Source organism: Erinaceus europaeus, chromosome 14 (assembly GCF_950295315.1).
Source record: "Erinaceus europaeus chromosome 14, mEriEur2.1, whole genome shotgun sequence".
Lineage (NCBI taxonomy): Eukaryota > Metazoa > Chordata > Mammalia > Eulipotyphla > Erinaceidae > Erinaceus > Erinaceus europaeus.
Window position 1 is genome coordinate 67716760 of NC_080175.1, and position 27670 is coordinate 67744429.

At 46.1% G+C, this 27670-nt stretch overlaps 1 protein-coding gene across 3 annotated transcripts in view; it reads left to right on the top strand.

The window, feature by feature from the left end:
* Positions 1-27670, top strand: part of FNDC3B (fibronectin type III domain containing 3B) — a 296399-nt gene that overhangs the window by 221798 nt on the left and 46931 nt on the right. For all 3 annotated transcript variants that reach the window (XM_060171958.1, XM_007517927.3, XM_060171959.1), the window contains exons 8-13: positions 1891-2042; positions 4069-4128; positions 9405-9543; positions 11416-11469; positions 25052-25176; positions 25607-25781. In XM_060171958.1, coding sequence (XP_060027941.1) covers positions 1891-2042; positions 4069-4128; positions 9405-9543; positions 11416-11469; positions 25052-25176; positions 25607-25781 — 705 coding nt within the window. The remainder of the gene's footprint in view (positions 1-1890; positions 2043-4068; positions 4129-9404; positions 9544-11415; positions 11470-25051; positions 25177-25606; positions 25782-27670) is intronic.

Genomic DNA, 27670 nt, shown 5'->3' on the forward strand with positions numbered 1-27670 from the left:
TGGAGAGAGGAGGGGAAGACAGAGAGGGGGAGAGAAAGATAGACACCTGCAGACCTGCTTCACTGCGATGCGACTCCCCTGCAGGTGGGGAGCCGGGGGCTCGAACCGGGATCCTTCCGTCTGTCCCTGCGCTTTGCGCCACATGCGCTTAACCCTCTGCGCTACCGCCCGACTCCCTAATTTTCTTATTTCTGGGTAACTGTCAGGAGGATGGCTGTGATGATCACATTAACCAGGCCCCAGCTCAGTTCAGTGGTCACTACAGGTGAGGAAGTGTCACTGCAGAGAGAGACAGAGAGAGACTTGGAAAGGGAGCTGGTGCTCTCAAGTGCCGCTGAGCCCAGCTTGAGTTCTGAATCGCTCCCTGAGGCTATCATCTTGCTAGACACTGGAATAAATACATCTCATACTGACCAGTTCCATTTATATGAAATCCTTTTGCAAGGTACCATGTCAGTTTTCTGGCACAGCCTTGGAGTGGAAGTGAGTTCTGAGTCCTAACAGAGACAAAGCCCTCTTTCTCTGAGGGTTTCCATGCCTAAAGAAAAGAAACAGGAGTCCCAGGAGTTAGAAGGAGGGAGAGGGCTGTCCTCAGAGCCACGGAGGTGACAAGCAGCTTCACTCTAGGAAAGAACTCTCAGGAGCCTCTGTCTTTTGAAAGTGACACTCTTGATTTCCTAGCCTCTGGGGAAAGCTGTACACAAAGCTCTGTGTTGACATGGCAGCGTGCCTTCTTGGGCATGCTTGGGTCATCTAGATGAGCGTTGCTTTGGCAGATGCTTCTGTTAGACACCACTGCTGTGGTTGCTGTAATCTAACCATGCCCTAAAGAAGAAAGAAAGGAAATTCTTTTCTTTCACTCTCCCCCCCCCCAATCATTTTATTGGAGGGGCTAACGACACATGGGCACAGTTTCTCATCTCCCTGTGACAGGTGTCTACAGAATGCTCTCTTCACAAACTCTGGTCGTTTCCAACCACTCTGCACCAGTACCCCAAAGTCTCCGTACATACTGCCTTTCTCTTCCTTCCCCAGACTGCTTTGCTTTGGGGCAGTAGACCCCCACCTGGTCCAAGTTTCAGAGCACGTAAATTCTATTTTTTAATATTTTTGTTTTAGCTATTTTGGATAGAGACAGAGAGAAATTGAACGGGGAGGGGGAGATTGAGGGCAAAAGACAGACACCTGCAGCACTCTTTCACCACTTGTGAAGCTTTCCCCATGCAGGTGGGGGGGGGCCAGAGACTTGAACCTAGATCCTTGCACATTGTGTACACTCAACCAGGTACATCCCACCTGGCCCCCCCTTTTTAAATATTTTTATTTTATATAATTTGGATAAAGACAGGGTGAAATTGAGAGTAGAGAGAGATGGAGAAGGAAAAAGAGATTCCCAAAGCTCTGTTTCACCATTTAGGAAGCCTTCCCCCCACCCCCCCTCAACAGACGGGGACCAGGGGTTAAAACCCAGGTCTGTGTGCATTGTACTGTGGTTGAGCTCACATGTTACAGTATGCAAGGTCTCAGGTTCAAGCCCCTGATTCCTACCTGCAGGGGGGAGAGCTTTCCAAGCGATAAAGCAGGGCTGCTGGTGTCTCTCTTTCTCTCTCCCTTTCTATCTCCCCCCTCCTCAATTCTCTGCCCCAGTCAATTTATCAATACTGAATAAATCCACATGGATGTCGATGTATGTGCTCAACCAGGTGCACCACCACCCACACTGACAAGGGATTTCCTGAAAGGAGTTTTATTCATTTATTTCTTTCATATCCCAGGTGGACTTGACCACCTCGAGTTCATTCAGAGCTTGTTTTCAGCTAATTGCCCCTGACATGTTATTGGCCCAGGTGAGCCGGACTGAAGGCCTGTGTCCATGTTTCTCCTCTGCAGGTGTCTAACATCCAGGCACGAGCAGTTGTGCTGTCATGGGCTCCTCCTGGTGGTCTCCCCTGTGGACCCCACAGCGACCTCTCCTTCCCCTACAGCTATGAAGTGGCGCTGTCAGACAAAGGGCGTGATGGAAAATACAAGATTATTTACAGGTAGTGTATACCTATGGGTGGTCCTCTCTGCCCCTAAACTGTGAAATTGGGATTGTTATAGAAGATAGAAAACAGAAGGGAGGGGTCAGGTGGTGACACATTGGGTTAAGTGCACATAACACCACGCGCAAGAGCCCACACAAAGATTCCGGTTAGAACCCCAGCTCCCTATCTATAGGGGGGGGGGTCACTTCACAAGTGGTGAAGCATGTCTGCAGGTGTCTCTCTCCCTCTCTATCTCTGTCTACCCTCTCAATTTCTCTCTGTACTATCCAATTAAAAAATAAAAAATAGGGGGTTGGGCGGTGGCGCAGTGGGTTAAGCGCACGTGGCGCAAAACGCAGGGACCGGCATAACGATCCCGGTTCGAGCCCCCGGCTCCCCACCTGCAGGGGAGTCGCTTCACAAGCGGTGAAGCAGGTCTGCAGGTGTCTTTCTCTCCCCCTCTCTCTCTGTCTTCCCCTCCTCTCTCCATTTCTCTCTGTGCTATCCAACAACGAACAACATCAACAATGGCAATAATAATAACCACAACGAGGCTACAACAACAAGGGCAACAAAAGGGGGGAAAATGGCCTCCAGGAGCAGTGGATTCATGGTGCAGGCACCGAGCCCAGCAGTAACCCTGGAGGAAAAAAATAAAGAAATAAATAAAAAATAAAATAAAATAATGAAAAAACTGCCATTGGCCCCCAGGAGCCGTGGATTCATGGTGCCGGCACCAAGCTCCAGCGATAACCCCTGGAGACAAAAATAAATAAATAAGTAAATAAATAAAAACATTTTAAAAAGCGAAATGGAGGAGAAATTAAAAGAGCCTAGAGATTTTTTTTCTCCTGTAAATAATTCTATTTTAGTGATAAATGTTATGAGTTAACTATTAACCAAAAATAACTTTTGTTGGCCAGAGAGATAATACAGGAACTTCCACAACCAGCTTTCATGAGGCTCAGAGGCCCCAGGTTTGTGACTTAAGAACGTCAGAACAAGAGTGTACGTTAACCCATACTCCAGCTCTGCCAGGTGCTGCAAATCATATCTGCCGTAGCATTTTCTTCAGGACATTCCGGATCAGATACCACATACAGCCACCATGTCTTTTTATTTTTTTCCTGCCTGCCTGCCTTCCTTCTTTTCCTTCTTTCTACCTTTCCTTCTTTCATCACACTTCCATATTTCTTTGTGATGCTGACAGTTTTAAAGGATATAATCTTGCCCACAGACACCCTTCTCACCTTTTAGACAAATGAGTGAAACATTCCTTATTTTACATTGGTTGATTCCTCCTCATTAAGTCGGGGTTCGTTTATGACTTCTGATGGCATAAGATGAGTGGAAACATGTGAAATGGTCAAGTATTTCTGTGAGGGAGCCTTTGACTAGCATTGGTGTACAGGGTAAGTCAGCTGAGAGGCAGTCTCTGCTTGTCCCAGTTGAGAAGTGAGGTGGTCATGTTCCAGGGAACTGAGAGGAAGAGCTCCCTTCAGATACCAGCTGCTGCAGCTACTTCACATTTCCACTCACTTGGCTAGCAACAACCTTGGTAGCTATATTTTTATTTCCTTTTCTTTATTTCTTTTCTTTCTTTTTTTTTTTTTTTTTTTTTTAGAAAAAGACCTTATTATATGTGAGAAAGAGAGAGTCTCATGTAAGAGAGAAGAAGCTGCCAGAACACTAGCCTGGCGTCGTACTAGGGGCTCGAGCTAGCAACCTCGGTCTGGAAGGTCTGATGCCCTGCCATTCCTTCCGCTGTCATGTGTTCACTTTCAGGAAATAAGATGGTTAGGAATTTTGTTAGTAAATTTATTATGCTGTTTTTGCTTTGCCCAGATTTAGAGTGGCATCACTGAAGAGAATCTAACTTTCTGATCCAGCATAGTAGTAGCACCAAATAAAAAGTTTCTTTCTGATTTCACAATTAGACAGAAAAGTTCTCAAATCATTACATGACCCAAGTCTATTACCTTTTTCACTTTTGAAACTGGGTCGTTGACTAGTTGACTTTTCTATTTCTTTCTCTTTGCAGTGGGGAAGAACTAGAATGTAATCTGAAAGATCTGAGACCAGCTACGGACTACCATGTGAGGTGAGTTAGAATCCGGGACCTGAGCCATTATGGAGGAATCATATCGTTGAGATATCTCATGTCCCCCGTAAAAATATATATATATATATTTTCCCGCTTTGCCTCTCTCTTTTTTTTAAAGTTGTTTTTTTTTTTTTTTTAATTTACTTACCAGAAAGGTAGGAGGAGAGAGAGAGAGGGAGAGAGAGAGAGAACCAGATAGCACTCTGGTACATTTGCTGCCAGGTGTTGAACTCAGGACCTCATGCTTTAGAGTCTGATGCTCTATAGAGCCACCTCCAAGATCACATCTCTCTCTGTCTTAAGGGGAAAAAATATTTAGTGTCTGGCACTTGTTTTATTGACAGTTGAGACCCCTTGGCTCACTGTCCATCCATGAGTCCGCTGTTGTTAGGTACATGGTGATGAAGAGAATTTACAAATGTTCTCTATTATTAGAAAAAGTAGTTGATTCACTAAACCGATCTTCTAACATTATCTTTAAGGGTCATTTTTATTTTTCATTGTCTTCTAAGAGCTATTAGACCACATGACATATTATGTAAGGTAGTCTGTCTGTAGAACAGGTGAAACTTTTTTACCTTAGTAGTGGGTTGTTAAAAAAAAAAAAAGTTGGGGGGAGTTGTTGTTTTTGCTTTTAAGATTTAAAAAAAAAAAAAGCAAAACCTGAGTTTGAAGTATTATACCAAAGTAAAAATCTCTGGGTGGAGGGTAAGGGTAGACGTCCAGCTTCAGTGTATGTGTTGGGGAGAAGGGGGATGACACAGACCTTTGGTGGTAGGAATGGTTGTTAATATACACTCCTATTGACTTACAGTCTCACATATTTTTAAGGGAAAAAAATGTGGCACATTTTGTATAGAAAAGCAGAAAAATACATCGTGACTTTTTTTGACAGCCCAGAATATCAACACTTTATCACAGACCACGTATATAAACACTGTTATGATTAAATGCATAACTAGGTCCTTCCCATGTTACAAGAACACCTTTGGACCTTAAAGTGACAGGTAGCAAAAGAACACAAGTAGAGCATGTACCAAGTTATCTCTGACAAGAATTTACCCCTTATTTTGGTAAAATAAGGAACCTTTATAGTCTGATGTGTCCTCTGACCTCTTGTGTTTTGATTTCTGGAATCTTTACTACGACTACTTTCCAGGTCGGGGTAGCTCATCTCATGAAGGCACCTGGTCAGCCACACACCTCTCAGGAGGGGAAGGTCACCCAAATTTTGGGGGAGCTCCTTCATTTAAGGCTGCATCCACCCCAAATGAAGGAATTTCTCAACAGGATACATAGCATTTTCTTAAGAGTTAAATTTGAGGAGCCAGTGGTAGTGCACCTGGTTAAGTTACATTTTTAAGAAAGATAGTTACACCCTGCTACCACACAAGTGTTTAGAATTTTAATAAAATACATAAAGCACTGTGGTGTGTTATGTTCAGTCATAAAGTGCACATGTGCTTAGCTAGGAGGCTGTTTAGATGAGCTCGATGGCAACCATTTCTTCCTGTTAAATCAGAACTTTTGGCTTTCAAGTTAGCCATCTTCAGCCCAGACATATTGAGCTTTGCACACGGTCTATCCAAACAAAGTGGTCTGTATGTTCTGTGAAGCTGAGATGGTAATAGAAATGGTGTGACTCTTCTTTTAAGATGGTTGGCTTGTCTATGGCCATACCACCCTGAACATGCCCAATCTCATCTGATCTCGGAAGCTAAAATGGCTGGCTTAGCAGTGAACCGGAACCAGAACGTCATGCCGTTGAGGGAACCGAACAAACACTCCCCATTAGTCATTGCTAGCACCTGCTTCCTTTGCTCTCTGCCCTTTAACAGTGTGTTGTTATTGCATCACTTCATTGATTTACTGCTCACTCAGAGTTGATAATGTCATTTTTGAGAGCTGTAAATGACATGGCAAGTCTGCCCTTATTTGCCACCCTGTCTTTTGATTCCCCTATGATTCTCCTAGCTAGTTTTTTTTTCCCCTCATCTTACAAAAGACAGATAGTATTACTGCCCCATCTTAAGAATACCTTGTACAAAAGGGATGACTAGTAGCATGAAGTGATCACCATCTTAGACACTTTGGATCCCTGTGGCTGGGGAGACATTATAATAGTGATGCAAAAAGCATTTCATGCCTGAGGCTCCAGTGGCCCAGGTTCAATCTCTAGCAACACCAGAAGGCAAGCTGAGTGGTGCTACTGTAAACAGCAGTAAAATAAATTTAAATAGATGCCTTGTGTCCAGATTTTCTCCTGAAACACCTGGTACCCCACACTAGTGACATGTGACACACATACACAGTCTAAGGTGCCACCAACTATTATTATTCTTTGATCTAGCCCACTGAATTCTTGAAAGAAACAAAACTCTTTTGCTTATGGTTTCCTTTGAATATTAAAAAAAAAAATTCCTCTTCTAATGATAAGATTTATAGTTCAAATTTTGAGTCTTTTTGCCTTGGATAGTCCATATAGACCATTCACTCACCTTCCTTGAAGTCTTTAATCTCTTCAGGTAGAGAAGAATCACAACCTTTCCCTTCTTATTTCATTCTGACTCCTTCTGTCTTGAATTGCTTTGACAAGATAGCACAGTACACCATGGGCAAGAGTTTGGAGTTTGTGACTGCATAGCTTATTAAGGTTACATGATTTTTCCTGCCATCAACACTCTTTTGGTCTTGCTTTGTCTTAAGAGAAGGTGAAGATGGCATGAAAGCAAAGATGTACAAATCTGTTATAAATCTGTAAGGTCTGTTTATTTCTATTTGTTTTTATTTTTCTTAAAGTGGTTTTAGTTTTTCCATACCTTGAAGTTAGTAGGACTTGTGCAGGCAAAATAGCTCACTTGGGTGGTTCACCTGCTTTGCCATGCACACAACCCAGTTTCAGGCTGGCTGGTATCACGTTTGAGTAAACTTCAGTGCTGTAGAATCTTCCCTCTTCTTGTCTCTCTGTCACTAGTTGTTTATTTTTATCTGCAAAGATTGGTCCAGAATGCTGAAGCCCCATTCCTAACAAAAATAGACAGATAAATTACATGAACTTTATGATTCAAGTTTTCTGAACCTGTGTATGATCATACTCCTGTTTTATTGCAAGAAAAATAGGTCATGCTTGACAATGAAAAAAAGGGAGGACATATTACTCTTATGATTGATAGCTTTATGATTAAGGCTGGCATTAAAATAACCATTTTATATGGAAATCAACTATTTACATTCTATTTATAGAAAGAGTAATTAGCAATTTGAGTGATGAGATGGATAATAGTTTCATCACAAAATGTGAGTTTCCTGTCATTGGCATAAACAGTTTGACAAAGTTGTCCAAAACTGACATCATGAAATAACATTTCCCAGAAAAAAAAAAAAATCATGTGATGTAGCATTTCCAAAAAATACAGTTGACTAGCTCGGCTCAGAATTATGAAACCGGCATTATTGACCGCAGACTGTGGCTCCCACATAAATGAGGTGCTAGAAGAAGCTGGAGGCCAATTTCTAAAATACTTGGGGTACCTGTTTCATGAGCATTTTGCTCACATTTAAGCTGAAACAAATGTGAGAGCCCACCATGGCACTCATGATCCCACTGAAAAGATGCGTTCTTCTCCAGGGGCAAAGATAGAAAATGAACTGAGCTGTTTGCTGATTCATTTTAAACTTAGAAACTGATGCCACAGTACAGATCACCCTATCATGTGATGATGTTTAGGGGAACGAAAAATTCACCACAATTTTGTGCAGCCAAAAAAAAGACATTCTTGAAAATATCTCATTGTTTCCTGAGACTTACTCAACCTTCAAGGACTGAGTGAAAACAGAAGCAGTTGCTACTCTCAGGGTAGCTGTCTCTTCATGGGATATTTCATAGTCCTTATTTTTCTTTTTTCTTTTCTTTTTTAAAATTTATTATTGGATAGCGACAGAGAGGAATTGAGAGGGAAGGGGGGGAGGTAGAAAGGGAGAGAGACAGACACCTACAGCCCTGCTTCACCACTTGTGAAGCTTTCCCCCTGCAGGTGGGGACCAGGAGGTTGAGCCTGGGTCCTTGTGCACTGTAGTGTGTGCGCTTAACCAGGTGCGCAACCGCCTGGACCCTCCCTTATTTTTCTTTTCAGCTTCTGGGAAGCTATTGGACACATAAGCTCATTACTGAGCTTGGTCTTTCAGTGTGTAGATGCAGGTCTAAAATAATTGGCTCAGGCTTCAGAAATAAGTGGGATAAGCTGCACCTGAGTGTTCTATTGTCATTGAACCCACAGTGCACTTGATGTGTCGCCGTGAAATTGTCTCTTTTTCTTTCTAAAGTTATAGATACTTCACGGTGGTGTCCATCCTACTGATTATGCTTCTGTACTGCCATAATCTTTTATGAAAGAATTTGTTTACTTATGTATTGATATGAGAGAAGAAGAAAAGACAGAGCTAGGGTATCACAGTTTTATATGTATATTATATTTGTATAGAGATAGATAGATAGAGAGAGAGAGAGAGAGAGAGATAGATAGATAGATAGGTAGGTAGGTAGATGAAATATGTGAATTTCTTCCTTTTCCTTTGATAGAGTAAGAGACAAAAGATGGGGCAGAGGGGAGAGAGAGGGAGACATGTGCAGCACTGCTGTACTGCTCGTGACACTCTGCACTGAGTGTAGGGACTGCAGGCTTGGACCCAGGTAATCATGCAAGGTAGTGTGTGCACTCTACCAAGTGTGTTACTACACACTCTCTCACACACACACAGTCATAGTCTTTTACACTCAACCCTTTAATTAATATTTTTATTTGTTATTAATAGTTGGTTACAAGATTCTAAGATTACAGAGTATAGTTCTGCATCACAGAAACCACCAGAGTTGTGTGTTCCCACCCTGCCGCCTCCCAGTGATAAGCACCATACTTCTCACAAAGTCATGAAACAGATTGCTTGCTTCTGGCTTTTTTTTTTTTTTTTTTTTTTTTTTCATGTTTATCAGCTCTAGAAATCCCAGATGAGTGAAACCACCCGGTAGTTGTCTTTCATCTCTTATTTTGCTAAACATAATCACCTTCAGTTCCATCCGTTTTGTCCCAAAGGACACAATCTCTTCATTTTTTATTGCATAGTAATACTTGATGGAGTATATGTCCCATTCTACTGCTTCCAATCTACTCTTAGCTTTTAATTCTACTTTGAGCGTTTTTCCCAAGTCACACAGATGGCCTGGTCTGCTATGGGAGGTGGGCCCTCTCCCCTGACTATGTCTGTCTGTCCCACAGGGTCTATGCCATGTACAACTCTGTCAAGGGCTCCTGCTCAGAACCAGCCAGCTTCACCACCCACAGCTGCGCCCCTGAGAGCCCCTGCCCACCGAAGCTGGCACACAGGACCAAGAGCTCACTTACCCTGCAATGGAAGGTGGGTGTTCCAGGGCCACAGGGGCTGGGGCAGATGGGAATGGCCAGCATTTCCAGGTGCTGTCATGTGAAACAGAGGAGGACAACACAGCTGGCAGTAGCGCTCAGAGCCAGACCCAGTGGGGACAGAGACCATGCAGAGCCCTTTGTTATGGCCCCTTGCAGGGAGATGTGTATGAATCTCTCAGGAGCAGGATCGGTACTTCACATGTGATAGAAATAATTAACGTACCTAGACTGTGTCACTTCCTAATGGCTTGATTCCCTTCAGAAAGCAACCGGGTCGGGTCCTTCAGTAAAAATGGAGGGGGTGTTTTTGTTTGTTTATTTTGGCTTTTTGCAGGTTTTTTTTTTTTTAGATTAACTCAGGATAAGATTTATAACTCTGCTGACTTCTTTCAGCAGTCTGAAATCTAAAACAGTCTAGAATATTTAGTATTCAGGGACTATGTCTAGACTCACTTTATCCACTTATTTTACTCATTAAGGCATAAGATCAATCAAGACTAATGTTAATTTTTAAAAACTGAATTATAGAATAGTTTTCATGAAATTTAATTTATTGTTCTTGAATACTTCTTCCCCCCCACCCCACCCCCACTTCACGGTGGAGTCAGGCCTTATGTCTGCACAGGCTTGCCATACTTAGACTTCCTTTGTCATTGAGAGAGGTAGAGAGAGCTTTCCCCAGTACTGGTGCATGCCCATAGTACAGGGTTGAAACCTGGGCCTCATGCATGGCATGGCATGCCCCCTGCCCTGCTAGCTATTTCTGACTGGAGAATGAATGATCTGACAGTATATCGACTGTTTATCAGCCACAGTCATTGTGTCTGCCTGAAGAACACATGAAATTCACTTCTATAACCATAATTACTGTATTCGTGGTATTCTAAAATAGAGTCTAAGAAGTAAATGTGTCAAGGTAGGAATGATTGGTTTTTAATGTTTGAGGAGAAAACTAATTGGTTTCTAAACTAAATGGGATGGCTAGGGATATCTTCTATTGGTCAAAGAATATTTTGTCTTTTTGTTCCTAGGCCAGAAAGTCACACATATCTAAGGAGTTGATGAAATCCATTGACAGTAGTGGTTATGAACAAAAGTGGGGGGCTTTCGAGCAACCCTCCCTTAGGGTAGTTGCAGTCACATTGCCAGTGAGCTTGTAATCTGAACAAAGGCAAAGTTTCAAATGGCTTAGACTCTGAACTATTTTATTTTCCTTCCTGGCTTCCAGGGATAATCCAGGTCAGTGATTCCCCACCTTTCCAGAGTTTTCACTCAGTACTGAATTCTGTGGAGCATATACATTGATTTTTTTTCTTAAATGTCTCCTCTATTTACATATATGCATATGGAATAAGGAAATAATCAAAGTTTATTTGTTTGGAAAACATAAGAAATCCTCTTATGATGACCAGAGGGACGTGGGGTCTTGATAAAAGCTGAAGTTGGGAATCACTGATGCAGACTGTGCTTAAAACCTGGATGAAATTCAGGTCTCAGCAGAACAGCAGCTGCAAGGGAAAAGCTTTCTTAGGGAGAAAATGTCTCAACCTCTCCTCTCAGCCTTAAAATGTCACCTGTTAAAAGTGTTATCCCCATGGGGGTGTGAGGGCAGAGGTGGGGTGGGGAGGGGAGGCTTGGCTGTTTGTTGGGTACAGATTATTAATGAGGGAGGGGTTCCTCTCTGCCTTTGATTTTTATAAAATCAACTTGTGATAATGTCTGACTCAGGCTATGCACTAACTTCCCCCAGATTATGGGGGGGGTACATAAGACAAACATTAAGATTTTATTTTTGAACTAAATAGGTAGCACACAAGTTTGATCCATGAACAACCTACTCTAATCTCACTTCATTGTTTTTTAGGCGCCAATTGACAATGGTTCAAAAGTCACCAACTACCTTTTAGAATGGGATGAGGTAAGCCTATCTTCCTATCCATCTGTAAGGGGAAGTGGGGTGGGGTGCCTAACTGGGACCCTTTTTTCAGTTCCTTTCCCAGGGGTCTAACACAAATTTTCTTGAAAGAATTACAAAGGAACATGTATGCTAGATATGCGAGTTCCAAATCTTCCTTTATTAAGTCATGATGTTGAATGTGTGCAGAAGTGAAACTAGAAGAGACAACTCGGGCCCTGGAGAAGTTCCAGGAAGGCCTCTTCGTGTACAAACACTCTTAAACCCTTATGCAAGTCACACCTGGGCCTGTCTCCTGTTGGCCACCTGGAAGTGCCAGATGTAGCTACCATACCCTAAACGCCTCCCACAATCTGCATCTTTTGTACTTAAGTTCCCACTTTCCATGTGCTCGTGCAATATCCTTGTGCCCCAATGCCCACGTGTGCAAACTCAGTGAAGCGAAGTGTCCCTGCTTTCAGGAATTCACTGTACCCCTCTACTGTCCCCAACACACCCACCTAAGACACCATTGCAAAAATAAAGTGGCTGAGTAGAAGGCTTTTCTCTCTCTCTCTCTCTCTCTCTCTCTCTTCTATTTTTTTTTTCTCATTTTATTTATAAAGAGGAAACATTGTCAGAACCATAGGATAAGAGGGGTACAACTCCACACAATTCCCACCACCAGAACTCCGTATCCCATTCCTGTTCTTTAACCCTCTGGGAATATGGACCCAAGGTCATTGTGGGATGCAGAAGGTGGAAGGTCTGGCTTCTGTAATTGCTTCCCTGCTGAACATGGGCATTGACAGGTCAATCCATACTCCCAGCCTACCTCTCTCTTTCCCTAGTGGGGCGGGGTTCTGGGGAATCAAAGCTCCAGGACACATTGGTGGGGTCATCTGTCCAGGGAAGTCTGGTTGGCATCATGCTAGCATCTGGAACCTGGTGGCTGAAAAGAGAGTTAACATACAAAGCCAAACAAATTGTTGACTAATCATGAACCTAAAGGCTGGAATAGTGCAGATAAAGAGTTGGGGGGGGGGGCGCATTTTGTAGATAGCTAGTATTTTATTTTAGTTCTTCCAAAGGGAGAAATGAACATAAGTAGAGAAAATTTTAGACTAATAGTTACTGACTGAAAAATGAATTGAGCAGCGGCATAATGAAGGGTGCATTGAAGTACAATCATTTGGCTTGCTTGCAAGACTACTGGAAACAAAGAAAGGGTCTGGTCTGTTTTTGCAATCCTGGGGATGGAAGGAGCAGAGGGAGTGTCTCTCTTGCCCCTAGTCAGCCATCAACTGATGTTGAGAACTGACTGCTTTGTCATCTTGAGTGCCTGAGGTCATTCTGTGTAGATGATTCTGATAAGGTAAAACCACATGTGACAGGGGGTTGGGCAGTGGTGCAGTGGCGAAAAGCGCAGGGACTGACGGAAGGATCCCGGTTCGAACCCCCAGCTCCCCACCTGCAGGAGAGTCGCTTCACAGGCAGTGAAGCAGGTCTGCAGGTGTCTATCTTTCTCTCCCCCTCTCTTGTCTTCCCCTCCTCTCTCCATTTCTCTCTGTCCTATCCAACAACGAACAACATCAACGATGGCAATAATAATAACCACAACGAGGCTACAACAACAAGGGCAACAAAAGGGGGAAAAATGGCCTCCAGGAGTGGTGGATTCATGGTGCAGGCACCGAGCCCAGCAATAACCCTGGAGGAAAAAAAAAAAACAACACATGTGACTTGGAAAGCAGAATTTGTTTTCTTTTGAAATGTCAACCATGCGCCTGATAGTGGTGCACTGTTGGGTGATTTTGGGGGGAGTGTGACACAGCCTCTAGAGTTCATTCAGTTGGTCCGTCTTGTGGCAGGAGTCCCTCCCTGGTGGAGTCAACCTTACCAGGCCCGTCTGCTAGCTGGAACCCTGCTGCTCTCCTAGCCTTGTCAGTGCTGTATACAGCCTCTGGCAGAAGCCTCTCCTCACCCCCCAAAATTGTCTGTATCTTTTTACCTTCTGGTAGCTTTTTCCCCAGACTGTCTGCAATGAGGCAGGCAGAGTTTTAAGAAAAGAAAATGTGGAACTTGGGGGACAGATGGAAATTAACTAGTTTGTGTGCTCGCCCCACCCCATTTGAGGGGATTGAAAGTTTCAGAGCATAGCTTTAGACAAAAAGTAGCTTGTAATGTGTGGAAAAATTATCTGAGCCAAATGTGAAATGCTCTCACAATGAATCCCTTTGGCACACCAGAGTTTTGCACCTGCATAATTGTTCCACTCCAGGCAGGCTTGCTTTTGTTGTTGTTCTTTTTTTGCTTTGTTTCAATTTTGTTTTTTAATTTAAGAAAGGGAGAGGGAAAGAGGATGAGAGACAGCCCAACACTTGGTGTGTGCCTACATAATGCTATGGCCTCAAACCCAGGGCCTCACACATACTACAGTGTGTGTGTCTGCTGTCTGAGCTATCTCCTAGCCTTTAAGGTGTGATTTGCATCCGCAAAAGGATCTTCTGACTTCCTGCAGAAGAGGTTTTTTTCTGTCTGGATTGCCTCTGGTTACCTAGAATTCCAAAGACAGGGATCTATTGTTTCTGGAATCCTTGAGAGTAGTTTCTATGTACAGATTGGTGAGACGTCAGACTAGGCCACTGTGTGTTACAGGTTAAGTAGGTTTCATTTAAAGCCAGGTTAGTGGAAAATGAGACCCTCCCTATGGTCCTTGGGACAGGCAGTGAGGAAACCTGGACAGGAATCTGACTGGCATGTGAGTGTACAGTCACATCTTCCATTAGGCTGGGTGAGATGTTGGTGACAGTCTGTTTTTAAAATGTATTGGTTTGCTGGACTTTCCAGATGTGTTTTTTCATGTTTGGGATTTCATGTTTACCAGCAAAATAGATAGAGGCTTTTTTTTCTTCAGATAAGCCATTGAGACAGTACACACGCACATGTGCCAGCGTGTGTGTGTGTGTGTGTGTGTGTGTGTGTGTGTGTGTGTGTGTGTGTGTGTGTGTGTGTGTGTGTGGTGTGCGCTGCCTTGGATTGTATCTTATGAGTTAAGTGAGGTCAGAGAAGTTGAGTATCTGGATGGAAACCTCCAAGGAAAATCCAGGTGCTGCTGCAGGAAATGGCTGGTGGTGACTCAGTTGTTGGCCCCCTTCCCTTTGAATCCAAATCAGACTTGTCATGGCACATTGCCAGGAAGAAACATGGCAGAGCCTCAGGAGAAATAGAGAAGCTTTATCTGGGGACCATTCATGCTCAGCAGCGCCCACTGTGGCCTTGTGACTCCAAAAAATGTTAACTCCTTTGATTTGGATCTTCTGCCTTTGTCCTCCTTGCTGTCTTTCCATCTGTTCCCAAGCTTCCATCTCAATTCTTCTGGTTTCCCCTCCCACGTTATTGTCTCTCGCACCTTCCTTTTACTGCAGGTGCTGGCTCTGTCAAGCTCTGCTGGCATTCTGGGTTAATTAACTCTCACCCATTCTTAGCTGTCAGAGACCTTTTGCTGACACAGGAATCCCTTTATATTCTGCAGCTCAGTAGTCACCTAGAAATACGTCTGGACCCCCCACTCTGTGGAGTGCTCCCTAGCCTTGAGAACCCAGTCCCTAGAGGATGTTTAGAGTCGTGACTAGAGTCCTGAATTAGTGTGCGGGGACCAGGGAGCTCAGCTCGACCTGACTGACCCTGTCTGCCCTTCAGCTTCTGTGCTTTTATGTCCTCAGCATGATCTCAAAACTAGGTCTTCAGGTTGTCCTTTAAGGTGAGCATACCTTGGGATTTTTTTCTCTGTCGTTTGCCTGTCCATTTTTTCATGGTTTTCTCATTCGTAAGGCACATGTCCCCACCCCAGTGACTCACCATTCTCCCCATCCTGTAGGGATCTAGGAAAGGTAGCAGCCTTGTTCTGATATCTGAACAGGCCAGTACGGTACTGCTTACTTGTGGTTTTATTTATTTATTTTGCAAAGCTTAGGCCTCACACTTAGGCGATTTCACAGCTCCTAAGCTAGCTGGCTTTTCTGTCTGGGTGAATACAGAGAGAGGCAGAGAGGAGGAGCAGAATCACAGTGTCAGAGCTTCCCCTGGCTCTATGGTACTCCTGCATCCTGTGGGGCTTGTAACCTAGGCCATGACCTGTTTTATCACACATCCTCTCCCCTTTAAGCCTCATCTTCTTGGACTTTTGAGCAGACTTAAGTGAAACAAGCTCCATAAGGATCCCAGTTTAAGCCCCCGGTTCCCCACCTGCAGGGGAGTCGCTTCACAAGTGGTGAAGCAGGTCTGCAGGTGTCTATCTTTCTTTCTCTCCCCCTCTCAGTCTTCCCCTCCCCTCTCCATTTCTCTCTGTCCTATCCAACAACAACGACATCAATAACAACAACAATAGAACAACAAGAGCAACAAAAGGGAAGAAAAAAAAAGAGGGAAAAAAAGTGAAACAAGCTCACTGTATGCTTCTCAGAGTTTTCCATTCACTAGCCACTGTGTTTTTATGTCATACCCCCTCAGGTGCAGCCCCCACAAAGCCTTCAAAATGGTGCTTTGGAGTTCTTGGCAATGAGAATGCAAACATTGGGAACCAACTCACTCCTGCCCATTCTGTTATTTCTGAAGCAATATCTCTTATGTAATGCTCTTACAAATCTGTGTTTCTCCATGTGGGACCCAGTTGGAGATAAGTAATCCTTTGAGGGGCTTGGAAGGCCCTGCTCTCCCTTGTTACTTAGGCCTTGGCTCCAAGAAAGAAAAGCAAATGTCCTGACAGAAAAGGCCATCTGATCAGCAGGGAGTGTAAGCCCAGGAAGATCTGGCTCCTCCTCCAGGCCTTGCTCAGAGCTTCTGGAGCCTGGCATTGGCATATCTGTGCCAGAGACCATTTCCAGACTCCACCTTAGTGGAGCTTGGTAGGACAGGAAGGTGGGCGAGGGTGTTTCCCTAAGTCTCTCTCCCATGCCCCCAGTCTCTACAGAGGTAGCTCTCCCTCTTGTCAAGAGCACAGTCGGCACCTCTGTTGTCTAAGGAAACAGTGGCCTTCATGAAAGAAAGACCAGCAGCACAGAGGGGAGGGATTCTGTGTCTCTTATTCTGCAGGGACCAGAGTCCTGTGCTTGTCTGACCTGCTGAGGAGTCACTCTGTGAGTCCCCAGATTCTCACTGACCACAGGACAGGTGTGTGGCTCTAGAAGGAAACAGAACACAGGAGCCTGTCCTGTCTGTGAGGGTTAGCAGTACACTGTTCCTCACAGAGTCATGGTTATTAATGTCACCTCACTCGGAAAATTCTCTCAGTTCTACAAGAGAGCTGGCAGCCTTCTTCCCCCACGAATCACTGTAACCAGATAATCCCTGGCAGAAAGCAGCTGTGGGACTCTTCTTCAGTTCAGTTTAAACGTTCTGCCTCATGTTGAATTACAAACATATATATTTTTTCATGAACTGAGTTGATATAATCTTATTGGGTTGTTGGAAAAAGTCTTGATGCATTTTTGCATAGAAAAAGTAAATCATGACCACCGACAACACAATAGACTCTTATCAATGCACAGAAAAGCTGCATAGCATTTAGGTGTTTAGGCAGCAAAGCAGTGCTTAGGTACAAACTTTCTCATAGAAGTACTTCCCCACAATTGAGAGTTTCTGGTGGGTGGGTTTGGGATGGTGCAGAGAGTGCTTACAGATTTCTAACTCCTGACAACCTTATACACACACAAACACACACACACACCTGATCCCTGTGAGTACAACAGTACTTAGTAGGTATAGGTGGGAATTTTTCTAGAACCTCAGGAGGAATTGGGAGAATAGATGACTCAAGGGTAGGCTGAGCCTTTTACCCCCCCACCCTCACTTTTTTTACCCCCACTTTGACCCAGACCCAAATGACTGCCCAGTCTATCTTAGGACATGGTGGCCCAGCCTTTTCCTTGAAAGTAGGAATAAAAGAGTGAACTTCATGATCAAATAGAAACTCAGGTCTTCACATTTTGGAAAAAAGGAGTTCTCTAAGGGAGTTGTTGATAGCAAGACTTAGATGACCTTTTAATCAGTATCACACTGAAATGCCAACCAATCATAGGCTTTTTAATTAATAAACACTGAAGCTACAGCAGCTGGAAGTTCACAGGCATATGCAGGTCTCCTCACATGTTGCCGTGAACAAGCTAGCATGGATTCATTTTGATAATCAAAGGTACACCCAAAGAGACCTGGAGAATTGTGTCTGTTTTGTCTCCAGTGAGTCAAGCAAGAAATTCAACCCTGAAGTCTCCATTTCTCCACTTAAATAGCATCAGCCATCAGCTATTAGAGGTGATAACCAGAGCAACAGCTCATTGAAGACCATGATTATTCCATGTCACTTTCATCTAAGCACCTGTGAAGATCTAGGTGGGAATAGTCATCAGTTAGGAGTATGTGGAAGAAACATGACATCCTTCTGTCAGGAACTTAAATGTAAGCCCTGAGGCAAGTTTCTCTGTCTCCAACTCAAGAGAAATGGCCACCAACACTGTGGGTGGGTGGAACTTGGCTTCTGGATGCAACATGGAGAGAATATGCATAAGAAACAAAATGGGGGGGGGGGGTGTTGGGGGAATGTGACCGTGGAGTTCCCAAGAATCTTCTTCACATGTGACTCAGCCCATCCAAGAAGGAGTTTCACAGCTGGCTTTCCCAGTGACTAATGAGTCCACACAGCTGCAGCACACGATGTCCTGAGGAGGAAACAGATATGAGATAAACTGGGGGAAACTAGAACAGAAAAGGCTGGGGGTGGGGGAGGACGCAGGAGGCCCTGGGGAGCCATGAGGAGTCCTGGCAGAGAAGCCTGTGGAGCTGGTGGCACCACCCACAGATCATCACTTCTGAGAAAAGTCTGCTCATTTAAGGGGTGCCCCCCCCAGAAAGGGCACTGTTTATTTTTTTAGAGACAGAGATCTCAGTTCCAAAGCCACCTTCAGTGTGGTGGGTGCTGGGCTCGAACCTGGGTCGCACTTGTGGCAAAGCAGGACACTATCCAAATATGCTATTCCACCAGCCCCAGGAGGAGCTTAGTAGCTGGTTTCCTATTTTTATTATTGCCACCTGTGTTATCACGGGGGTCAGTGCCGGCACTATGAATCCATGGTTCCTGGTGCCATTTTTTTTCTACTTTATTTTCATTTGAAAGGACAGAGAAATTACGGAGGGAGGGGGTGGGAGGGAGGGAGGGGGAGAGAGAGAGAGAGAGAGAGAGAGATCTGCAGACCTGCTTCAATACTCATGAAGCCTTCCCCCTGCAGGTGGGAACTGGGGACTCAAAAACGGGTCCTTAAGCATAGTAACATGTACGCTTAACTGAGTGCACCACCACCTGGCCCAGTAGCTGATTTCTTAATCAGATTCCTGGGTAGCCCAGGCACTGGATCCTCAGCAGTGGTGATCTCTGGGGATGCTTTCTGCCCTGCTGGATTTTTTACAGGGCTTCTCTGGTGAGGCTACAGATCTTTCCACAATAGTGCGAACTGAAAGGAGAGTGAGGTGCTGGGTCCTCCGGGTAACTGAGGAGCAAGTGCCCTCCCAACAGCACTGTGGACTCCCTGCGTGGGTGCCACATAGCCAGGGGGGACACAGCTTGCTAGCCCCCCCCCCTCCCCGCGGGGGAATGCAGGAAGGACACCTGTCCGCACAACACCGTGCCAACATCTAGAGCAGGTGCAGGGTGGCGTCTTCCTCCAACCTCCCAGGCCATGCGGTGTCCTGGGCCTGTGGAGGGCCTGTCTTCTAGGACACAGGCCGTAGGGCCCCAGGTTCACCGCCTATCTAGAGAAGAGAGAAAAGTGGCCTTATTGAGAATGGTGCAGTAATACAGACATCAAACCCCACTGCTAACCCTGGTGACCAAAAGAAAAGGGGGAGGAAGACCTCGGTGTAATCACCCCAGAATGACTTCAAGGAGGCAGGAAGAGAGCTTGCCCCCTTCCAGCTGGTAGGGAAGGACTCAATAACTCTGGGTCCCGGGCACTGAGGGACCTGGGCCCCACACACCCGCACACCTGCAGCAGGTTCATGTGTTCCAGAATGTAGCCCCAATCCCCGCTCTTCGCTGGAATGGGTGGGGCACTGCGATCTTACAGAAGCACCTGACATCAGGTGACCCCCTGTGCTTTGGAGGTTCTGTAGGAAAATCACAGTTGCTGTAAATCAGAAGCCTGGTGAGCCTCCTTAGCTGTGCTGGCTAGCAAAGCCTCCCTCTAGGTTTTAACAAGCTAGTGTTTAGGACTGGGGGGACAGCATAATGATGATGCAAAGAGACTCTCATGCCTGGGGCTCCAGAGTCCCAGGTTCAATCACCTGCATCATTATAAACCAGAGCTGAGTAGGGTTTGGATATAAATTAATTACTTACCTAATAAACTAACATACCAGGGGATAAAATGTATTTACTTAGCAACACTCACCCACAAACTAGCCTGTCCCTCCTTCTTGCCTCCCAGCCAGAGTGCTCAATGACATGTAAATGACATCTGAGGGCAGAGAAGGGCTTGGCACAAAGGACTTTTAACGCCACTGAAGTGTGTGTGTGTGTGGGGGGAGGGTGTTGGGCTGGGGAGATGGCATAAAGGTCTTGCAAACGGCTTTCTTTCTCACCTGAGGCTCCAAAGTCCCAGGTTCAGTCCCCAGCGCTACCATAACCAGAGCTGAGCAGGACTCTGACCTTTCTCTGTATCTCTCTCATTAAAGTCAATTTGTGTGGTTTATGCATAGCTATGCTGAGCGCAGGCAGGCTCTCTCATCTCTCAGGCCAGTGTTGACCCCTGCTGCTGCCCAGGCTGACTGGTGCTGGAATGACATCTAAATACAGATGGACTCAGAGGCTGAATCTTTGAGCCTGGCACCCACTCAGAGACTCATTTCTGATAGATGTATCTATCACTGGTCCAGAGGGCCTAGCCCTAGTCCCTCTGCCCCTGTGCTGACCCAGCAGCCCTGCCGGCTAAACACCAAGTTCATGCCTCTCGTTTCACAGGCAATTAACAAGCCCAGTCAGAGTGGCTCAGGAAGGATCAGGCAGGTCTGAGAAAGAAGCTGTAAAAGGAGCCAGTGAATTAGCTCACCTGAATACATCACTGCTCTGCCATGTGCACTACCCAGGTTTGAGCCTGGCCCCCACCACGATGAAGGTCCTGGGGTCTCTTTCATTATGCCTCCCACCCCCCCACCCCCCCCCCCCACACACCTGAACAAGTCAACCCAGAGTAGTGAAGCTTCAATGATTTTAAAAAGAGAGAGATTTAGGGAGTAGGGCAATAGTGCAGCGGGTTAAGCGCACGCAGCACAAAGCGCAAGATACTGGCGTCAGGATCCCAGTTCGAGCCCCCAGCTCCCCACCTGCAGGGGAGTCGCTTCACAGGCCGTGAAGCAGGTCTGCAGGTGTCTTATCTTTTTCTTCCCCTCCTCTCTCCATTTCTGTCTGTCCTATCCAACAACGATGACATCAGTGACAACAACAACTACAACAATAAAGCAACAAGGGCAACAAAAGGGAAAATAAATAAATATTTTAAAATGGGAGAGAGATTTTAAATGAGCCTGTAGGAGAAGGAGACTAAAGAGAAGAGGCCACATACATCAAGTAAATTGAAGGAATCAGGCCAAGTCCAAGTCACGTGCCCACGGGCAGCTTGTCCCCCCCGCAGCGTCTGGCACCCATGTGTTGGCCATTGTCCTTTACTTGTGCCAGGAGTGAAGCTGTCACAGAGGGAGAAACAGGAAGGCCCGCTGCCAATCTATTAACTCGACGGCAATTGGAAATATCAGCCAACTCCGTTTATTAGTGCCAGCATTGGAAATACCAGCTTCCGGGGCTGTGAATGCCAGAGTAATTGGAAATGTTAGCCAGGGAAACCACATTCCCCACCGTCTGCAGAATTACTGCTGGCAAGAATACGCAATAGCCTGAATTAATCAGGGTCTGTGTGAGCTGTAGAGTTGGCCTCGGTGTGTTGAGCTCCTCCACTGGAATCCTCCCACTTAGAGAGAAATCCCAACAGCCTCGGTTTTTGTGACAGCTTTGTGGAGATGCGGAAGTTAACAGAAACACTGAAACTCTTGGTGTGCTTAGTCATTTTTTAACAAATTAACACTGTCCTGTTAAAAATTTGTAGCTTTAAAAAATCAACTGCATTTGGTGCAGTGAATCCAATCCTTACACACTTGGAGATCATTTCTTGTATCGACAGACTCAGCTGTCAGTGGATTTTCTCTACCCAAACTTGACTCTGGCAGCAGCCTCCAGAGATGCTGGAGCCCAGCGACATGCTGAGGTTTTTCAGAGGGTCATTTAACTTGCTCACGCTCAAGCTTTCACATTGTATCCGACCTCAGCTATCCCCGAAGGATGACTGTGTTCCTGTATAGCAGCATTCCCAAAGGGGCCAGGTGGTGGCGCACCTGGTTGAGCACACACATTACTATGCTCAAGGACGGGTTCGAGCCTCTACTCCACACCTGCAGGGGGGATGCTTAACCATCAGTGAAGTGGGTCTGCATGTGTCTTTCTCACTCTCTATCTCCCTTTCCCCCCTCTCAATTTCTCAGTCTAATAAAAGGGGAGGGGGTGAAAAGTCAAGAGGAGCAGTGGATCTGTAGTGCCAGCCCTAAGCCCCAGCAGTATCCCTGGTGGCAATAGAAAATTAAATAAGCACCTCAGGCTTCCCTTTCAACTCGAGGTAACACCGCTGAGAATCTGGATTCCATCTATAGTGTAGCTGTAAATAGGACGTAACTGCATTGCCCTTGATCAAGGGTTTTGGTTAATCCTTTCCATTTCAGAATTGGGTTGCACCTTTCACTTCCACAGACGTGATTTGAGGCCTCCCTCTATGGGTGGCTATGAGTGCAGAGGCGCATGCTGAGTTTCCTTCGTAAAAAATAGACCTTTTGCCTTGTAGCTTTGGTTAACACCATGGTTATTAACAATGCTCTGGAGTCAGAATTACAATATAGCTATTATGAGACTTTGTGCAATTAACTTGTTCTTAATTATGAAATGCTTCAAAAGATTCTGGAATTCCAAAGAACAGAGAGATTTGGATTTTATGTGACTTTGAGATACTTTGAAAGGCAGTAAGTGCACTCATATATGTTAAAAAATATGCAAAACTATAAATTGTAGTATTACCTAATAAAGCTCACCTTAAGCAGGCTGCATCCAAAATTTTATGCAGACATAGCAACAAAGAAAAACTTTGTCAGGCGGTAGTGCAGCGGGTTAAGCACAGGTGGCGCAAAGCGCAAGGACCAGCATAAGGATCCTGGTTCGAGCCCCTGGCTCCCCACCTGTAGGGGAGTCGCTTTACAAGTGATGAAGCAGGTCTGCAGGTGTCTGTCTTTCTCTTTCCCTCTCTGTCTTCCCCTCCTCTCTCAATTTCTCTCTGTCCTATCCAACAATGATGACATCAATAACAACAATGATAACTACAACAATAAAACAAGAGCAACAAAAGGGAATAAATAAATAATATAAATAAATATATAAAAAAGGCAAAAAAAATAGACCTTTGATTCAGGCATACAAGGGCTGGGAAAATAGTTCACTGGGACAGTGCTCTGCTCTGCTCTGTGGACAAGCCAGGTTCAAACCCAACTTCCCTCATATGGAAGGCTGCTTTCGGTGCTGCGGGCTCTGCACACCCATGTTCATGGCAGTGCTGCCTGTGATAGCCAAACATTTGGGAAGAACCCAAGTGTCCAACAACAAGAAACAGTAAAAGCAGTTGTGACTTAGGTACACAGTGGACTCTCTTCTGGGTGGGTTCTCTCCCTCTCCCCCCCCCCTTTTTCCTCTCCCTTTTCCCTCCAGAGTTGTCGCTGGGGTTCAGTGCCAGCACTACAAATCCATCGCTCCCTGTGGCCACTTTTCCCCCTTATTTATTTATTTTTTTCCATTTTATTTGATAGGGTAGGGAGAAATTGAAAGAGAGAGAGACAACTGCAGATCTGTTTCACCACTCCTGAAGTATCCTCACTGAAGGTGGGGGTCAGGGGCTCGAACCCAGGTTCCTTGCTCAGGTCTTTCCATATAGCATTATGTGTGCTTATCCGGGTGCACCACAACCTGGCCCTCTGCTTTCTCTCTCTAATGAGTGTGCTTGGAACTGAGTCAAGGAACTTACCCACCAAGGATCAAGTAAATGGATTCACACAGTCCAGGTGAGTGCTGGCACATAGTTGCAGTGACCTGAGGGCACCTGATGACCCAAAGAGTTATAGAAGAGTTATAGTTACTGTGTGCTTAGGTAAGAAAGAGGAGGTCAGGGCCAAGCGGCGGCAAACCCAGTTAAGCACACTTATTACAGTGCACAGGACCTGGTTCAAGCTCCCCATCCTCACCTACAGGGAGAAAACTTGGTGAAGCAAGTCTGCAGGAGTATCTCTGTCTCTTTCCCTCTCTAGTTTCCCCATCGATCTCAATTTCACTCTGTCATATCAAATAAAATGGAGAAGGGGGGTGGTGAGAATGACCACTAGGAACAGTGGCTTCAGAAAGCTGATAACAAGCTTCTGGTGGCCTTAAAAATAATAATAATAAAAAATGAATGAGGAAAAAGAAAGAAGCATACCTGTGCTTGGGAGGACATTGTACTTTCTCTGCTCTCAGTGGCTGCTCTGGGCCCTCCAGTGGTCCCCCGTAGGCCTGGGGCTGAGTAGACCTTTGTGCCTCGTTCTCTGGGCATGTGGCTCTGTTGTCTAGCCTGAGCTAGCTGCCCCTGTGAGAAGAGGGGAGGCTGCTCCTGAACAGGGAAGCCCTGGGGCCTTCCCTCTCTCCTCAGGAGGAACCTCCTCTGAAGCTGGGAAACTGAGGAACAAGGTGTGCTGGGCCAGCCTGGTCTGAGGAGCTGCAGAGTGGAAGCCAGACGGGCAGGTGCAGTCCCCAGGCTGCGCACATGACCTGATCCAGGGCTCGTACCCAGCCCCCAGGGAGAGTGAACCCACAACTCCCTATGCAGAGAGAAGTGGAGGGGCTTTCTGTGGCTGCCCAGAGAACGAGGCACAAAGGGCCCTTGGACAGCTGTCCAGTTTCAGAGCCAGCACCCTGGAAGCTGCAGGTGGCCCTTTCCTGCTTCTGTTGGTCAGGTTGACCCACCCCAAGTGAACAGAGAGAGCTGAGACAGGGTCCTATCTAGAGCACTGCCTTGTCCTGGAAGGGCCTTTTTATTCCATTAACCCTAAACCACTTGAGAAATGCCACAAGTGCATTACACTTGCAGCTCTTCCTTTCTTCCTTCCTTTCCTTTCTCTCTTGGTTTTATTTGTGAGAGAGAGAGAGAGAGAGAGAGAACGCATGCGCCAAATGTCACTGTACCACATGCATTGCTGGGGATGGAACTTGGGACTTGCAGCTTGAAAGTCCAGCACTTCACCCACTGAGCCACCTCCCAGGCCACAGCCACAGCCATATTTCCATGCTACAGTGCTTTGTGAGCATCTCAGGCAGGTCCCTGTAAGCCTCGCTTGTCTGGGTTCTATTCCTCCAACCTAGAATCTTAAACACTCGTCCTGTAAGCCCACCCTCCCCCTGCTCTGCTAAAATGCACATGTGTGGTCTGGTTCTTTTTTCCAGGGCAAGAGGAACAGCGGCTTCCGACAGTGCTTTTTTGGGAGCCAGAAGCACTGCAAACTGACCAAGCTGTGCCCGGCCATGGGGTACACGTTCCGGCTGGCTGCCCGCAATGACATTGGCACCAGGTATGGCTTCATCTGCATGTTGCTGTGGTGCCCGGGTTCCATCCCCAGTACCACCATCAGCCAGAGCTGAAGTAGTGTTCTGGTTTAAAAAAAAAAAAAAAAAAACCAAGAATTTGCCAGTGAATTAGGAACAACCACAAATGTATGTGAAATCCAAACTCTCTGTATATGGACAGCATTTATTTAATCCTCAGACCACTATCTGAACTCTCCTTGAAGCTGTGGCTCCTAGCTAATGGACATCACACCATACTCTGTACTTTAAAATTCTGTGTGTTCTCACAGGGTGTTTCTCTAGCAGCCAGCTAAAGAGTGGAAGGGGCTGGGTTGGGTGGCAGTCATGCCCAGTTCCTCGCCCGCCCCTGCTTAAGGCACCTCAGTGTGTCTGTGGTGTGTCTGCGCCCAGCCTCACCAGCCTGGTTCCCCACAGCGGCTTCAGCCAGGAGGTGGTGTGGTTCACGCTGGGCAGCGCCCCTCAGACGCCCTCAGCACCCAGGCTGGTGCGAGCAGGCGTCACGTGGGTCACCTTGCAGTGGAGCAAGCCTGAGGGCTGCGCACCCGAGGAGACGGTCACCTACACTCTGGAGATCCAGGAGGACGAGCACGTAAGCATCGAGTTCCCTCTCCCCACTCCTCGTTCTCTGTGCCCCTGTTGTCATCAGCGTCAGGAGACAGGTCCCTGCCGTCACCCGCTCCCACCTCCTCCTCTGCCTCTGCCAATGGCCTCCACACCCTTTTGTTGTTGGGAGTACCGGAGTCCCTTTGGGGACCTCTTGGCTTCTTTGTCACACCCAAGGAAGAACTGCGGAGAGTAGACACCATCAGTATATCAAGAGCATCAAGGTTAAGAAATGTGGGCAGCTTGGGGAGGAAGTATCTAGGTTTTTTTTTTCTTTCTTTCTTTGTTTTTTTCCACCAGGGTTATTGCTGGGGCTCGGTGCTGGCCATCTCACTCTGTGGCCAATTTTTCCCTTTTTCTTTTTCTTTTTTTTTCCCCCTCTTTCTATATTATTTGATAGGGCAAAGAGAAATTAAGAGGGGAGAGGAGGTAAGGAGAAAGATAGCCAGATCTGCTTCACCGCACCTGCAAGTGTGGAGTGGGGCCTCAAACACAGGTCCTTGCACATATCCAGGTGCACCACCACCCAGCCCCTGGGACAGTCTAGTCTTACGTGAAGTGTCTTTCACTAATACCTGAAGCTCCAAAGGCCCTAGGTTCAGTCCCCAGCAACACCATAAACTGAAGCTTAGAGGTGGTCAGGGGAAGGGAGGGAGGGAGGCAGGCAGAAAGAAAAGGAAGGGAGGGAGGGAGGGAAAGAGGAATGAATGAAGGGAGGAGAGAAGTGGAGGAAGAGAGAGAAGGGGAGACCTGTGGATAGATAGCCCACCTGCAGGAGGGGTCTTCACAAGCGAAAGAGCAGAGCTGCAGGTGTCTCTCCTTCCTTTGGTCTCTCTCTTTGTCACTCTCCCTTGAAGTTAGAGTCACAGGTGACTGACGACTCCTTGGGCTAGAGAAGGCAGAGCCTCACGTGTTCTGCACCTCACACAGCCGTCTCCATCCTCTCAACCAGCTTTGCTTTTCCTCATAATACCAAGTGACTTGTTTTATGTGTAGGCTGTTTAAACCACTCGCTTTCTCCTGCTCTCATGTCAGTTTCTGCATGTGTATGTGTATGGGTGGGTGGGGGGTTGTGTGTGTGGAACATTGAAGGTAAAGGGTGGTAGGAGCAAGAAAGAGAGAAACCCCTGCAGTCCTGTTTCACTACTACTGAAGCTCCCCCTGTCCACTGCAGGTGGGGACCCAGGGCTTGAACCCTTGCACATTGTGACATGCATGCTCTCAACCAGGTGCACCACTGCCTGCCCCCTCCATCATCAGTGTCTTGTGCAGAAATCTATGTTCTTGGGCAGCCAATGCATAAAAGATGCTACTCTCATGTCTGATGCATGAGGTGTGGATGGAGGCCCAATTCAAAGAGCTGTTGAGGGGCCAGACAGTGGATCACTGGATTAAACGCACATATTACTATGTGCAAGGACCTGGGTTCAAGTCTACAGGTGTCTCTCTTTCTCTCTGCCTCTCTGTCTCCCCCTCCCCTCTCAATTTCTCTCTGGCCTATCAGATAAAATAGAAAAACAAAAATGGAATGAATGGCTCTCCCAAGCTGTGGATTCATAGTGCTGGCACTGAGCCTTAGTGACAACCCTAGTGGCAGCAAAGGAAAGAAGGCAGGGAGGCAGGGAGGGAGGCTAGCTATTGAATGTTGAGAGGAACTCCCACCGTTCCTGGGCTGCTTGTCCTCTGAAAAAATGGCCTTACTCTGCCCAAGCTGCCCTTCTCCCCTTGGCCAGAAGGGGACACTGTGTGGCCAGAAATCTTGCTCAGAGCACGAAAGCACCCTGCATTTTCAAAACAGATGATTTTCTGTCTAACCCCATAATACATATCACTAGCTAAATTTCTTGTTGAAAATGCCTGTTGAGAGTCAGGGAG